Below are 17,213 nucleotides of genomic sequence, written 5' to 3'. Positions count from 1 at the left end.
CCACACCAACCAAGGGCTACAATTATTGCAGCTAGAAGTCTGAGATCTGAGGATCTAAATCTGAGGATCTGAATCTGAGGATCTGAAAAGTCAACTCTACCGTGGCAACATTTAGATCAATTTCACTGTCCATTCTTATCTGCATATCAGTGTAATTGTGTCATTTCAGTATCCACTACCCCATTGCATTTGCAGTTTTTCAATTCTTAGTTGGTTTGTGCCACATGCTTTAACCAGTACTAAAGACTTAATCACTAGGTGATAATGGTTTTCTCACAGATTGAGACCTCTCTGACTTCTATTTTGCTGCAGTTGATTATAAGGATGCTCCTGTTTTCTTTCCAACAGTTTCTTACAGTTTCCAGAAGCAGCTGATGCCATTTTGCCTATAATCCCATGTAAACTTTACATTTCTTTCCTTTAATTTAGTTTTGTCATGTCATAAGAAGAAAAGTATCTCAAACGCAACAGAAAATAACAAAAAGAACAGCAAATATTGGCATTTCAGAGTGCTTGTATATGCGCAAAACAATATTTCTGTGTGGGGGAAGTAAAAAAAAGGATGCCAAAATTCTCTCAGTTGACAAAAAATAATTCCAGGTGAAGCTGGGAGAAAAAAAATAATGCTCCGGAGTCAATCTTCTTGGCTCCATCCCCTCCCCCTTCAGAATATCACATTCTACCCCTAATACAGTCCTCTGAGGGTGGTGTCAATGCTCTCACTATAGCTCCACATTGCCAGTTGAGTGTATAGGGACCATGGTTTATATAATGTTTGAGCATTCTGAGTGGGCCGTGCCATTCACATCTCCTCCTGTTAGTTGGTGTTGAGGGCGCTCTATCCTCCTGTTGGTTGGTGTTGAGGGCACTATTACTGACATCATGATCTAGCAATTGAAAAGGGAGACACACTGTTCCAAAAACCCCAATTACTGAAAGATACTGCAATCAGTGTAACACCAACAGTATTGAAGAACAACTTGCAGATTATATTTTTACTTTATATAACAAAGAAATACCAAGTTACATTTATTATTAGCTACTATTATTATACTGTAATACTTTATCTTTATTGAAGAAAATTTAACTTATTCTTGTATCACACTTTTATTGCCACAAATGTGATGTAAATCGTATATTTACAAGCAAGCAATAAAAAAAATATTATTATTATTATTACTGACATGAGGTGTTTTGAAAATCAACCTTGATATTTCAGTGACGGTGTGCATGCATGGTGATTATAAGTTGGTCAATATATTACTAGTAAGTCTGTTTCGTGTAGTAAATTTGTAGAATTACACCTATTTGCTTGTTTGCACAATATCACATTGAAGCAGTATACAAGTTTACGAGTTTGGGTCCAATTTTCAAATAAATGATTGGACGTGATGACATAGTCCCAAAACAAGGTGGATCTGTGGACTAGACTCTCTAACAGCCCCTCACTGGCTACACGTACACTGTGGCTGGTGCACAGGTTATCGTAATGTTGCTCGGAAAAATATTTTCCAATAATAATATTTTTTCCAAGTAAACGGCGACCTGCGGCCGCCCGCCTCGAACGACTATCCAAGCAACGTTATGATAACCTGTGGGCTGGTGCAGCCTAGCTCATTGAGCTGGTGCAACCAGAGAGATTTGCGGCTGAGCCAGGCCACGCAAGTGTTTGGCCATGAGGGGTTTTGAGAGAGTCTAGGCATTAGACATGAAAACACTTGTAAGTGGGTTTAATAGTATGATAGGGGAACTTGATAAATGATAGGGGTCTTCAGCTAAAATCCACTTTATCCTAACAAAAATTCTCTGTGAATGGAGTGTAACCTAATTTTCACTTGCATGACTTGGCCCAAGCCAATTGCTTCGAATTGAGTGTCCACCTCTATACATTGTAGCATGATTGGGATCTAATGGTCAAGGTGTGAACATGAGTGTCTCATTATCCCAGGGCAAAAGTTTTACTTAACTTTGTCATGACAGGCACTGCTAGACAATCAAATGTATGCACTTGCCCTACCATACTCTAATACTTGCCAACCTGAACTTTATTACTGTTCCAATGGTAATGCATCTGGCTATTATTCTTTGGGAGGCCAGTGCATTGTTGGGCTAGGTTTCCTGTACCATTCCTGCCATGTGCTGCGCTATGCTTAGGATTGTGCTCAAAGCGGGATCACCATGGTGACACATGGTAGAATACATGATGGCTCTCTGATCAACATTGGTAACTCCATCCAACAGGTCAACTAAACTAACATCATTTTGGAGAAATGCAGGCTAAAAACATTCATAGCACTGCAAAAAAGCCACATCACGACTGGCTTTGAACAAAACATTTTCACTTCCTGCAAAATGTTTTTTGATGGACAAGAATACTCAGCATTCAAGCCCAATAGCAATTGTGAATAGTCTTAGGCCCTTCTGTACATGACCCAGTTATGAGCATGACACTACCTGTGGCAGAATGGAGGGCAAAAATCAATGACAAACATTGGATCTTAGTTCTACATGTTCTACATGTTTGCCTTTCATTTTCACATAAATGTGCATTCCTTACCTCCCTCGGTGATGTCACTTCCCACAAACAGGAACTCTTTCTAAAGAATTAATATTGTCTATGACACTGCTACCTCCATGATGACACCTTATCTGACTCTGGCCAGCTATCAAATGCATAATTCTCAGACATCATAACACACAACATAAATCTCAAGAGAAGTCATCATGTACAGCTTTCGTAGGTTTTTATTGGAGATGATAAAAAAAATGAAATATGACACTGCTTTCCAATCTCAACAAAAGTAACATTACAATCTTGAAATTCACAGAATTCTTGGTGTCCTGAATCTTTTCAATCATGATATTATCAGAGTCCTTGCAAATCCCCATCTTCTCTACAACACGGCCTCAGCTAACAAATCTAACAGTACAGGTTGGCCCCTGTATTCCTTGCATATCAGTCTTTCAATATTTATAATATCCACTATAATGCAATCTTGCATCACACAAGGAATCGAGGATGAGAATTTAAAATTTGATTCAGTAAAACAATACTGTAAATATTGGAAGTGATCAATATTGTGGAAGTTTTTTCTCTTAAAAAGTTTAATATGGAACAAAACTGAAAACCTGGCATAAGTTTTTTATTTTTTATATATTTATTCATTTATTTATTGTTTTAATTTCAAAAGATTTCTGGATGAAACTATATTCATTTAAGCTGGACTGGAATTTTTGTATTCTTCAAAAGCTATCTGTATTATGATTTCTGTAACTATATACAACACTGTTGGCATGGATATATGACGAACGCTAAAGTTGATCTAATTTCTTATAATCATGAAGTATAGTTTGCATTGAAGTATTAAGGTTGTAGAGGAGTGCCCCTTTTTTTTTGATAACACAGAAACCATATAGAACAACCTAATGTTACTCACTGGTAAACTAAGATGTGTGAACACTGTACATAAAAAAGCTGCAAATAATATATAAACAAGCAATAAATCTCTTCATGATGCGACTTCTGAAGCCACATAATTAAAAAGCAAAATAAAGTTTATAAGCTCTTTTTCGGAAAAAAACCAACATACTTGTCAAGCTAATAGTGTGCGCACAAATACAAAGTCAAACTCAACATTTTGCACATTGTACACAGTACATCTACGCAGGGATTTTATATTTGTTTTGTTTGTCTTTTTTTTTCAGAATAAATTATGCCTTGCAACTATCACTAGGTTTTGGTGACCCACATCTACAAACACCACCAGTTGAATATGCTGCCTGAAACTATACATAAAATTTTTCTACACATTTCAGCAACATATTTCTCTGAAAACAATAACAACAACAAAAATTACAAGATTTCAAATGATCATAATCATGTGATCAGCACCTTTTAAAATAAAAAGCAAAACCATGTCTCCATAACGGTGACAAGTATACTGACAAAACCTGATTTCATTAAAAAATTTGATACCCCCTTAGTATGCATAGTGGTATGGCTTGTACCGGATCATACCATTTGAAGAAGGGGGGTAAAAACCATTCATGTCTTCAAAAGAACTACTTTTTTTTTTTTGAAAACTTTCTTCAGTACAAGAAAAAGTTTCTGGAATTTTTTAAAGCAATCAAAATGGGAAGCATTAGAAACATAGACACTTGAAGGCCACTTAGTGTAGAAAAAGGTACTTTTTTGGCATTTCATTATTTGTTTTTTTAATATAATTCACCACTACCACCTTACAGGCAACTTATTGTACAGTAGTAGTAACATGAGATTACTATAAATCTCACAGTATTCAATAAAGTCATAAACAGACAGATATCACAAGAACATATATACTGTATGACTCTCCAAGGTAATTTTTTTGTTTATTCAAAGACACATTGACAAAATAGTTTCTAATTCCATCGACAAACACTGTAGAATACATAACATGATAGTCAAGTTAGGCTAGGATTTCAGTAATATATATATTATCTCTCTCTATGTAAATAAGTATGGCTTTGGTAGGAAAATTTACAATACCCTGTGAATCAAACCTCAGTGTGCAAATTGGAAAGATTGTCGTCACCACTCTCATAATCGCTCAGGCCCATTTCGGAGTCCGGCTCACAGAGGCCGGACACATCAGAGCAAGAAGCGTTTGTGGAGTAGACAGAGACGGACAAATTATCCATGTTGGACACTGAGTGTTCATAGTCAGCATTGTATTCGCAACCATTACCATACTCATCATCCAGGCCGTCTTGGTGCCGGCCACCCCGGCTCGAGTAACCAGGAGGCGGTCCGTACATTTCGTCTGCATTTCCGTAAAGGTCTTGTGAAGTTTGTGAATTACTATAACTATGGTGTGGTAAATACTGACCAGGGTGCTGACGGTATAATTTTTCTCTGTGCCTATAGCTATTGTAACTACCCTCTTCAGGATGAGGGGGAGGGGGAGGTGGCGGAGGAGGAGGGTAGTTTTCTAACTGTCTCTGGAAGTCCTCTGCATTGTGAGAGTACGTAATGTCGCTGGGATCTTCTGGGTAGTCGGTATCTTCACCAACATACTCGTCTTCTATGATGAAGTCATTGACATTGGAGTTAGTGGGTGAGTCTGGCACTTCGTACTGTGGTAACTCTGAAATCTCTGGAAGATTGTCTGGTGGCATCCAATCTGTACAATCCCAGTGGTAACCTGGAGACGATAGAAAAGATAGAAATCATCCAATAGCTGTTGATGCAAACATGTGCTATTGACAGTCAACCTGTCATTGTTATTTAGGTCATGAACAAGCCACTTGTGCAGTTATCTTTAATACAGTACAGGTTGAAAGCATTGTACAATCAATGGTTAAGAACAATTCCTCTTCATCAACTTTTCTCTCAGACAGTTACTAGAATATTTTTGTATACTCATGTTATCCCAACATGTACCAGTAAGTGATCTGTCAGAATTCAAAATCTATAAGTAACACATTTATAGGGTGCACTGGCCCAGTGTCTTTCACAATTTTTGATTCACTTTTTCACACTTGCGAAACAACGTCAACCTGACAAAGCAATTGGCTACGGACTTCATGAATTTTTTGAAACAGCACTTATTTCCTAACCTATTCACGTAATGCATAGAATTGAAAGTAGTAAATTATAATCTCGCTCATTCTTTTTTTTGTCATGCAACAACTTACTGGTAACTTCTGTGATTGGATTTGATTAACAAGGAAAAGAAATCTGAGTAATTAGTTCTGTGTGAAAATCTTCACTTATTGAAAATCCCCACATGTGATTCAACATGCACAGAAAGCAAAACCCCAATAACAATAACAATAATGGTAGTGATAATAATACAGCACTATTCAAAAACAGACACACTGCAGCATATCTTAAGTAACTGTAAATGCAAGAATACATCCACAATGCAGTTGACACACTACATGAACGATGGATGATTGTATGGAGTGTAGTCATGATAACCCTCCACGGCTGCAAATATGACAATGGAAGAAAATGGAAACCAAGTCAGATGTTTGGACATGCATATTAATCAGACCCCACTTGAACCATTGATGGTATGAGAAAAACATGGCAATTACAACAGAGCAACATCAAAGAGATATGATCTAACTTTACTGTTGGTCGGATGACTGTCGGTTTGACTACCATGCACTGACACAGCATGACATTACATTGGTTTCATGTGTGTATGTGAGTGTGTATGATCACACTTGTCCTAAATAATTATACACAGAAATACAAAACACCATATATAACTTGTACATGATTACCCGAGTACATGTTACAGGGACCAGACAGTGTTACTAGGGTTAGGTAACTCATCTGTACCTTTCTGGTGTTGGGGTACTTTACAACGTACACATAAAACGCAAGGTTTTAATATTTGTTGTTTTGTTTAAAGAACAAATGCAGCATGGCAGCAAAGAGAAGGAGAGAGGAGAAAAGAAAGAGAAGAGACCACGGTGTTAGAGGTATAATCAGTAGTTACTGGGGTGGATAGTTTACGGTTGGTTCTCTTTACAAACAACAGACTATATGGGTCACACAATGGATTTTCCTATCTTGGAGTTTGGGCATGGATTGGATATGTACAAAACTACCACCAACGAGGATGCATTACAATTTAACGTTTCAAAATTCTCTTACTTAAATCACATGCAAGACAAGAGCAGCCCTGGTAGGAAACAATCTTTAACTTTAGAATACCACAATAAACAGAATTTTATTCTTGTGTTAGAGAATTCACGCGTGTATTTCCTTTTTTTCTTTTTTTTATAAGACAAATGACACAGTACGAGAACACTACAGAAACAAAAGAAGAGAAATTGCGATAGAAAAGATGCTAACCAGGATTTTTACGTTTCTTAAGTGCTTTTGGCTTGTTGGTTCGATGGATATACACTGTCTGATGCGTATCATGGAATTCCGTCATAGTTTCCAGAGGCTCTTCCGCCCCCATGAAAGGGTTTTCAGCAGCATCCACATCGTCGTCAGTCTGACACTCCGCATCAGCCTTCTCTGGGCCTACCTGGCTCAACTCCCCATCTGACCTGACTGACTCAAGATCAGATAAATCGCAGTCTATTGGCATGGGCGTACTCGGGGGCATTTCTTGATCAGGAGGCTGAGAGGGTATAGCATTGATGTCATCGTCCTGTTCTGATGGCTCTTTTTTCTCAGCCATCATTTCTTGTTCAGGGGGTGAATTGTCAGAAGGGACATTTTTCTCCTCTGGGATTTCAGGGCTTGTAGCAACATTTTGCATAGAATTGTTATTATCATGGTCGTTGTTGTTCATCTGGTCAAGTTTGGCACTCTGATGGGGACTGGGGCTTTGCTCAGCATCGGCAAATGACATCTCAGAAATCTGTTTTGGCAGGGAGCGGTCGGTGACCGCGGCAAGGTCTTGCTCAGAACAAGAGCTGTCAATTTCAAAATTGGTCACCTGGGGAGGCATGTTAAAACGGACGCATTTCACTGAAGATGGGGGAGCGTCTCGGTATGTGGATGTGGTTTTGTCGCACTGGTTAGCTTTGAGGCTCAGAGAAGACTTGCGTTTTACTTTGTCAGTGTCAGACTTGGCGGTTGCAGCTGCACAATAGAGATTAATGGAATGAGTTAGTTGTCAGTTAGAAGCCAGAGACAAATTTCCAAACATTCAGATAACACATATAGCCGCAGGTTGCACAAGAGAATCATGCCATCACAGCAAAAGAAAAAGCAGGCTCATTAGGAACCCATTGAAAAGAAAAAAGAAAACAGGCAAAACACTTTGTGTGCATGTCAGTAATCTTCCACGAGATAGGAAGATTGAATTAACTGGACATGTGATTGTGGATGTGATGAAGGGCTGAGTAACATCTGCACTGATACTGAAGAAAATGCCATGCATTATGATCACCAGAACAGACATTAGTGTTATCAACTATGACATGGTTGGCACAGCGCTGCCAGAAAGAATTCAAAGATATTGGTCAATCAGAATGGTGACATCATATTAATCAACACTTGCCGAACAAGATGTAAGAATCTTGGTGATAATTAAAACCATGGTATGTTAATTAATGAGTGCTTCAACTGTGGCGTGCTACGGGATGGTATGACTGTTGTTCTCGAAGTAAACATCTCTAAGAGACTTTAAATACTATTCTGTGAAAAACTTATATCACTAGGTAAGAACTAATTTTCTTAGTAAATTAGCCAAAGTATTTGTGGAAAAGGGATGGTTACTTGGAATAATAGCGAGTTGATGTGAGCTCATTTAAACATGTCATGCTGTTATTAACAGGAGCTGAAATGGCATCTTTGTGTGTAATGGCATTTACGAGTTTCCTTGCAGAAGATAATGTGAACTGAAAATATGGGGGCCGAGTGTCAATTAATGGAATGTCCCCTGTTGAATTTGAGGTGATAACGTAAGCAGATTGTGCGTAGTTTAAACAACACCTGCTGAACGGTAACAACTTCATGACATAGCTGCTTTCATGCAAGAAAAGTTACGCTGGACTTACGCAGCTGAGCTAAGCTAGTGCACATACATGACAAATAAACCGTTTTCAACACTGCAGTAGCCCAACAGCGCTAGATCACTAATTTAAACACTTGACATTATTTGCATTAAAAAAACAAGAAATCAAGTAAACAATAACTGTTCAATCTACCTGGCAGCATATCTTCGTCATTTTCTGACTGTAGAGAACTCAACGAACTGAAGTTAGTGCGGCTTCCGTCTTGTCTATAAGGTTCTTCATTGGTAAGATTCTGCTTGACCATCTTCTTATTTGGTTGGTTCAGATTTTTACACACTGACAAACAAAAGTATAAATATCAGTTTAGATGTTCATCTAAAACAAAAACTATCATATTATATTTTTTGCAAGATACACTTGGTTCAGTTTTCTTAGACACTGTAAAACAAATATATTTGTATTGATATAAGTTAGATGTATCTTTCAAATCAGAATATTTTTGCATAATACACTTACTAAGCATGGTGTGAACAAACAGTGTGTGATGTAATCGACAATGAGAAATACTAGTATATCTCAAACGTAAGCAGGTGATGTCGATTGTTGTTGATATACAAAAAACAAAAGTCTCAATTGAAATTTTCAAGTTCTCCTGACACATACTTTAATATGTGACAGGAATATTGACATTTTATAAGAAATCATCCTGAATTGAACAACGCAGAACTCTGACTCACCATTGTTATCATAGTTATCTGTGACGTTTGGTGGAACTGGTTCAAAGTCCCACACTGGCTTAGCTATTGAGTCGCTATCTGAGGCCGAGTTAGATGGTGGCAACGGAGCCAGTGATGGTGGCTGGCTTATTGGCTGGCCCTGATAGGCATTTTGGTCATCGTCGTAGTTCCTATCACTGTCTAAATTGTTCAGGGAGGTGTGGTTGCTGGGGGTGTATGATGCCGGTCTCTGCGGAATATCTGGCGGTACGGGTGCGTAGTTGACCGGTACTTCCAGATTGGAGAGTTTACTGTCGCGTTTGTATTGGTCACGATTGTCCACCCTCTTTAGCATCATGGCATCTCCGGAGAGAGAATCATTGATATTGTCGTGCCTCTTGCCCTTGCCACTGTATCGTCTCTTTCGTCGTCGTCTCCTTCTGCAGGCAACAACGATGATGACTATGATGATGATTAATACAATAGCGCCAGCACCAATAACAATGTGGATCCAGGAGATGGTGAACTTCTTGGAAGTGTCATGTGGTGACGTGATGGCTGTGTTGATATTATTACATTCTGGGTTAGGATTGTTCTTATCATCACAGTCACAGGAATAGCCACCCAGAGTGTTCGTGCAGGGACCAGTCTCACATGGATTATTGAGACATTCATTGATATCTTCAGAACACCTTGGTCCATTGAAGCCTGAAGTGCACTTGCAGACAGGTCCCTCATCACTTTCCATACAAGTGGCCCCGTTTTTACAAGGACTGCTGGCACAGTAGTTGGTGCAAGTCTTTCCCATGTAGCCATCTCTGCACAGGCATTGAAAGTCGGTACCTTTGTTAGAGCACGTTCCTCCATTTCTGCATGGATCGGCTCCACATGGTGTCGTAGACTTGCACGTACTGCCATACCAGCCTATAGTGCATTCACACTTGAAGCCGCTGTGTCTATCATAACAGATTCCTCCATTGGCGCAGGGACTGCTTTGACAAGCACTATGTTCACTGTAATCACACTCTGCGACATCTTTGGAGGTGACTCCATCTCCAGACGTGGGCAACCTGTCACCGTTCAGCGTCAAGTCACTCATGCAGCCATTCAGTCCGTTTGAAATAGACACCACAGTGTCCCGTTTCCTGCGTCTGTTGGTGGACACCTCGGCACCAAAGAAGATGTCATCTAAATTGAGCTCTCTCTTGTCACCTGGCGCATCATCGCTTACTGTGTGTTGGTTATCCAGGGTAATTTTGGCGTTATTCCCTCTACGATGCACCATCACGTCATGCCACTGGCCATCATGTACCTGCTGGACGCTGATCTTCACTTTACCTTCTCCACTGCCACACTGAAAGCGGTACTGTATGAATCCATTTTCAATCTACAAGGTAAGTGACAAGTGACTGGTTATAGATCAACAGCAATCTTTTCTCCGGTGGTTTGTTTTTGAAATTTGGAATCGAGTTTTACAGACACAAGGAGAGGTTTAAATCAATATGACTGCTACAGTCAACTATCATCAATGGGAGCTAACATCCTTCATTTCCCTGATTTCAAATCAATCTAAAACATACGTCATTCAACAACTAGAGCAGTGACATCACCAAACTATTGACAAGAGTGAGCAAATCTACAAGCCAGAGCTCATGGGCTTGTAATGTCATGTTTCCAATAGCCAAATAGACTACAGAATTACTTGGAAACTGAGGCTGGGCTCATGATCTTTGGTGGCTAATGGCCTATGGGCTAGTGGATCTTACAATGACTTGCTCATCCCTCTCCCATTTTATAAAAAGAAATGTCACAGCTTATTGAACAGATCCATGAAATCGAGGAGATAGGTGTGTCATTTTATGATGGTAATACACACCTCGAGAATGCTGTAGTCATAATTGCCTTCTCCATACATGATGATCCCGTTTGGTTTCATGGTGCGCACTTTAGCTGATAAGCGTGTGGATGTGGTGTCAAGGACCAAGTTGTTGTAGTGAAGGTAACTTGAACCAGAAAAGCTGACCGGTTGGTATTTGGGATCAACACACTCATCAACTGAGTTGTCGGCACACATGCAACGATGGGTTAGGCCCTCGGCAACACATCTCATATGATCTGGACATGGATTCTGTTCGCATGGATTGTAGGGTTCTTCAGTAGGCAGTTCCTCACAGCCTTCACCTAGAAGAGAAAACGCCATTGAAAATTTTGTCAGAGATGCAATCGATAAAGCAAAGCGTCAAAAGGAACAGTCCCCAAATCCTGGACATGTAATGACAGTCTCTGCGGACAGAAATAATCAAACAACAGGTTTAAAGTAAGAAAGCATCCACAATGTGAGAAGCCATGACTGATTCAATCTCTGCCATGGATTCTCTGAAATGTCTCAGATATGGCTTTCAGTGTACAATGAAAACATGCATCAGAGGGAGATTCAAATTTATCATAGGTTTGAAAAACACAGGAAAGACAGCAATGCTTTATGTCATTTATACTTACTCTTCTCTTTGCAGACACAGCTGTGGCTTCTAACATGCTTGGCTGACACAAAACTAGTTCTTGTTGAGCTGACTGCAGAGATACTGGATTGGTCCAGCGCCAGGTTGTCTTTGCACCTGGTGGTTTTATCACACATGCTGTCGGTGCATATGGAGGAGAAAACTGCGGACACTGTAACTCCCATTCTTTCTTCTAGAGCTCCCTTGCTCTCGTTGATCTTGCGCACCAGTGGCTTGGGTTTCAAGTATGAGTCAGGGGACTTTTCAACGGCAAACAGGACATCCAAGTCACCGCTGTCGAAGTCGGTTTCTTGTAAGCTGACCATCTTGATATCATCTAACTCAACAAACTGTAGCATGTTCTTCAGGGTGCGGGTGAATATGCGGTAGTAGCCTTCCAGGAACACTTCTGGTCTGATGTCATTGAAACGTATGGTGAGACTGTTGTCCAACGTTTCGCGGGTCACCATCTCAACATTGACGCGTACTTCCCCATAGGAAGTGTACTTGCTGTCTGACACGCTAATGTTGATGACGTAAAAGCCGACATCAAGATCTGGCAGGGCAATGATTTTTCCATTATCATTGTCGACCATGAACAGATGCTTATCATTGGATGCCAGATCATACGTTAGGGTGTCATACTCATCGTTGTCTTCAGCGTGTATGGTACCAATGACGCCACCTGGGAAATCATCCTCAAATGAGTTGATGGTTACTTCCATGGGGCTGGACACAATGGGTGGATGCTTAGACACAATGACCTTCACATCTACAAAGGTCTCAGCCCACAGGGCAGGGGTGCCGCTGTCTGTCGCGCGAATTCTCAGGTGGTACAAGTCCTTCTGTCCCTGGTTGAAGCGGATCATGGGCCGCAGCTTCATGTCCCTGGTGATGCGGAATTCATTGCCCTCGTTGCCGTCTACAATCTCCATTGTGAACGGTGCCCCGTTGGGTTGAGCGTCAGAATCGGTCACCAAGAATTCCAGTAGGTCTGTGTTGATTTCTGTGTCCTCCTGTGAATAAAGATATTCATTCTCTTTGTCAAGGTGTAATATGTACATTACGATAGAGATATATGGTAGTGTGTGGGGGGAGCAAAAATAAAAGAGAAACATATTTCAGAAGTATTTTCATAAATCAGATCAGCTTCACAAATTCTCACTTGTATTGAGATGCATTTTGAAGACTGCTGGCATGCATTTCAGCAGTTATTGTTGATGGCAAGTGTGAACCACTCATATAGTTGCTTGTAGACACAGCATTTCTAGCAGTAAACGATGTATGTTTTAATGTTCTAAAGACTGTTAGCCACTTAGCTTTGGTTGGCTCTGAAAAATAATGTGCAACTGCTACAGAATATTTTAACAATGACACTAGAAAACTTCATTATCTATGATAAATTCACAGGCACTTGCATGATTCAGTGCCTGTGCAACTCTGAAAGATACTGTGGGGATGATAAAGCACACCGACTGTCACTGTGGAAAATCACCTACCTGAGTAATGACAGTGTAGTTTGCTGAGGAGAACTTGGGTGGGTTGTCATTGATATCTGACACTCTTATCTGCACTGAGACGTCACTGAATTCCTGGCTATCAATGCCTTGATCACTGGCACGCACCACAAGTGAGTAGGCTGAAATCTGTGGTTACAACACAGAGAGAGATGTTTAATATGCATGTTGACAGACAGAATGTGTTGATGTTGAATGAATATCTGACCAACACAAATCCTGGTATTACAACCAGATTTTGTTTATGTTAAACATGAAGACTAGTTGACGTGGACGTAGTAGCAAGCTGCGTGTTAGGATAATCTGTATTAGCTTGAAATTAATAAATCAATTAGAAATGAATATGAATGATTCATCTGCAGTGTATATGTCCATCTTAAAGGCCCTGTGAGATACCCCTGCTTCCGTTTGGCAGGATTTAGCCTTTATCATTGCTCTTTCTTGAAATGAAAATGAAGTCTTTAAACAAATTATGTTATGGAAAACACCCTTTATCAGACAATTCAATGTTTAGACTCAACACTAAATGAGGTGATCCTCTTACCTTCTCCCTGTCAAGCTCTGATGTGATGCTGATCAGGCCTGTTTTTTCATCTATGTGGAACTGACCCAGCCTGTCGCCGTGTACTATGGTGTACACCACATCGCCATTTGGACCACTGTCCACATCAGAGGCCATCACCTATTACAATACAGAGTGAATAATTAGGCACTTTTGAGCATTTTTGTGGAAGAAAATTGAGACCGATACCACAGTCTACACCTTTCAATCTTTTGGCAGAGTTTTACAGTTTCTTTATTCACATGAGCCACAAATGTTGACATTGTGAAATAACACCTCTAATAAATCCATTAAATCCATCAGTCCATTCATCTCCCATTTCCCTGTGTACTGTTCCAACATTACAAAGAAAACAATGGAGTCACTGTAGGTGAAACCATGGCAGTGGAGGTGTTAGGGATAGCTCAACTGTGATGATGGTAGAAATATATGACCACTTCACAGAATGTTCACGGCAAAATAACACATTATTATGATGTACATTCATAAGAATCACAATACCAGGAGAACAAATTTTTGTACATCCTAAGTATACTGGGCCTATCTTTCTTATAGCATTACTCAATGTTTGTCGGAGGGTATCTTTCATGATGAATAAAACGAAATGTACCCCTTAGGATAGTGCTGCATCGTACTGTAGCGTGGCACGGGCCCAGTTTTCTTAAGTTTACTCTTACTGAAGTTTTGCATCAAGTTACACTGACCTGTAGCACACTGTCTCCAACCTGTGCAGCTTCTGGTATCTCGGTGCTGTAAATCTGTTGGTTGAATATCGGCGAGTTGTCGTTAGCATCAGTGACGTTGATGCTGACCGTCGTCAGGTCGTGCTGGGGCTGATCTCCACCATCAACTGCCTGTACTGTTAGGTAGTAATCGGACGCCATCTCAAAGTCCAAGGGTTCAACAACTGTAATCACACCTGTTGACGAAAAAGGTGGGAGCACAGTCAGCTTTGGTTGGTGGTATTGCAATAAGGGTCAGCCACATAAGTGCCAAGCAATCGGGGCACACAGGTGCCACTTCTGACAAACAAATCATTTAACACACAACACTTGAGTGGCTAGTTGTCATCTGTGGTGCCATTTCATCACTGGGTTATGAAAGTTGACAGCTATTAAATGCAACTTTTGAAGAAGAATTCCTCCCGTCAGCAGCAGTGGAGGAAGCAGATAACGTTGTTCACATTTTGAAATTAATGAAAATACAACGTACATTTTCCTTCTCTGTACGTACATGGCAGAGGATTAATTGATACACATCACAATAATCCGTCCCTGAAATGTAAATTTCTGAGGCTCTAATGGCTGGTATTCTTCTCTGCTTATATTTTGAAAGTACCTACCACTCTTTGGATCAATGCGGAATTTTCCATGCTCGTTGCCGCCTGTGAGCCTGTACGTGATCTCAGCATTGACACCGATATCTCTGCTGGTTGCCAGCACTGCAATGATGCTGTGTCCCACTGACACAGCCTCACTAACAGATGCCCGATAGTCGCGGTATTCAAACTCCGGTGGGTTATCGTCCTCGTCCTGTACAGTGATCTCCATATGAGCAACAGATGTAAGCTTGGGTGTGCCGCTGTCTGTAGCTCTGATGGTAAGGTTGTAGGAGTCTCGTGCTTCTCTGTCTAGTTCGCGTATGAGGCTGATGATGCCAGAGTCTTTGTCAATGGCGAATGTACCATCAGCTGAATCAACGAATGAATACTTCACCTGTCGATTCATTCCTGCAATTTGATAAAATATTGAAACGTTTACCTGATGTAAATCTTCACTGCATTTTGATGAACACTGCTACACTTACTGTGAGAATGTATGTCAAGATTCAATTTTGAGCCGATATTGTTTTTGCATATCAATACCATTTTTGCAAATCAGCTCAAAACTGAATCTTGACAGATCTAGCTAATGTTTATTCTACTTATTAAGTGTCACCCTCTTTGTGTGAAGAACCATTTGTGTATTTGAGAGGCAAAAATCTTTGAAGGATTTTCAAATTCGGTTGGGTTTGCTGCATATGGAAGCAAGTGCCAGATTGGGATAACCTTGAGAAAAGTCACAACGTAGTTCACTGCTGTAGTTGTAACATCATACACTGAATAAAAATATGTTGACTCTGCATGTACTTCAAAGGACTGATTTCAACACGGGAAATCGCACAATAAAGCTCTGACTGCGGTGTCATGCAATGAATAGTATGGCATTACCTGTATCAGGATCTGTTGCTAGCACCCTGGTCAGCAGTGACTTGACAGCAGTCTTCTCTGAAAACCATTCTTGGTAGACAGAATGGGTAAACTGCGGTGGGTTGTCGTTGACGTCACTCAGGCTGATGGAGATCTCCGTTGTACAGGATCTGCCACCTCCATCTGTTGCCGTCACATGTAGAGTGTACACTGGGTGTAACTCTCTGTCCAGTTTGGCTGCTGTGGTCATTACACCTGCAGACATGATAATATAGGACTTGAGTGCTACCTGTGTAACTTAACTTTCTTAAATGGATACACTTATTTTAAATACAGAGTCAAATGAAAGTTATTAAATTGCAGGCTAAGATATTGAACTTAAAAGAAACTAGTGATGAAAGATGTGGAAAAGGAAATATCAAAATATAATACTATTCATCCAAGTTCAATTATGGCCAACCAACTGAATTTTCCAGTAATTTCATCATGTTAAGCAATATTGACAAGAATTTCTTCAAATGGTAAAATGCTTTTATGTTCACAGTACTTATTTGATCAATACACACAATAAATGGTCTTGAATGACGTCTGCCAAGAAAATATCCTTGAAACTACAAAATAACTTGTGAGAAACTTTCGTATATTTCCATTACATACTAAATGTTAAATTTCTACACAGCTGAAAACTACTATATGCTGAACAGATTTCCAGGTCTCATCTGTATCATCAGTTGTTTTATTCACTATTTGAACTTTTGATTTTGCGCTTCACTATTCAGTTCACAACCGGATGAAACTCACATGGGAACGTTCCATTTCCTCCCTCTTTGTGAGAGGATTTCAGACAGGTGTAGGCTGTTTGACAGGGAGGATTTTCGCATGAGCTACAAGGATCAAAAGGGAGAAAAAGACTCACCAGTCTTTGAATTCATGAGGAAAGCATCAGCCTGGCTGCCTTGGATTGCATAAGTGATCTCAGCATTGCTGCCTTTGTCATAGTCCACAGCTTTGACAGTGACCACGTAGGTGCCAACTGGAACACTTTCTGATATCAGCTCAGAATACAACGCCTGCAAGCAAAAACATTGGGTAAAAAATCCTGTTTTTTCCTTTTATTATTTTTTTCAAATATCAACTTCCTGCCTATTGGCTTGACTGCAGAAGACTCCTCAGGAGTAAAAGATAAACTTGGCAATTCCTAGAACCACTTAGCACGCTGTGGATTAATCGGACAGGAAATTGCTCAGACAATAAAAAGAA

General features: G+C 40.1%; 1 protein-coding gene across 6 annotated transcripts in view; it reads right to left on the bottom strand.

The window, feature by feature from the left end:
• Nucleotides 1–2,727: 2,727 nt before the first annotated feature.
• LOC139131156 (protocadherin Fat 1-like) overlaps nucleotides 2,728–17,213 on the bottom strand; it is a 73,658-nt gene continuing 59,172 nt past the window's right edge. For 3 of the 6 annotated variants that reach the window (XM_070697126.1, XM_070697125.1, XM_070697127.1), the window contains 12 exons: nucleotides 16,870–17,023; nucleotides 15,975–16,208; nucleotides 15,108–15,494; nucleotides 14,470–14,684; nucleotides 13,748–13,885; nucleotides 13,186–13,332; nucleotides 11,688–12,702; nucleotides 11,065–11,369; nucleotides 9,210–10,575; nucleotides 8,665–8,808; nucleotides 6,851–7,594; nucleotides 2,728–5,183 (listed from right to left, as the gene is read on the bottom strand). In XM_070697126.1, the coding sequence (XP_070553227.1) occupies nucleotides 4,537–5,183; nucleotides 6,851–7,594; nucleotides 8,665–8,808; nucleotides 9,210–10,575; nucleotides 11,065–11,369; nucleotides 11,688–12,702; nucleotides 13,186–13,332; nucleotides 13,748–13,885; nucleotides 14,470–14,684; nucleotides 15,108–15,494; nucleotides 15,975–16,208; nucleotides 16,870–17,023 (5,496 nt within the window). In that variant the 3' untranslated portion in view covers nucleotides 2,728–4,536. Of the gene's footprint in view, nucleotides 5,184–6,273; nucleotides 6,350–6,850; nucleotides 7,595–8,664; nucleotides 8,809–9,209; nucleotides 10,576–11,064; nucleotides 11,370–11,687; nucleotides 12,703–13,185; nucleotides 13,333–13,747; nucleotides 13,886–14,469; nucleotides 14,685–15,107; nucleotides 15,495–15,974; nucleotides 16,209–16,869; nucleotides 17,024–17,213 lie in introns of all 6 variants that reach the window. The other 3 variants (XM_070697129.1, XM_070697131.1, XM_070697128.1) reach the window with 2 other exon arrangements.

Source organism: Ptychodera flava, chromosome 4, assembly GCF_041260155.1.
Source record: "Ptychodera flava strain L36383 chromosome 4, AS_Pfla_20210202, whole genome shotgun sequence".
In the NCBI taxonomy this organism is placed as follows: Eukaryota; Metazoa; Hemichordata; class Enteropneusta; family Ptychoderidae; genus Ptychodera; species Ptychodera flava.
Note: the sequence above shows the minus strand (reverse complement) of the source record. Positions and strands in the feature narration are given on the sequence as shown.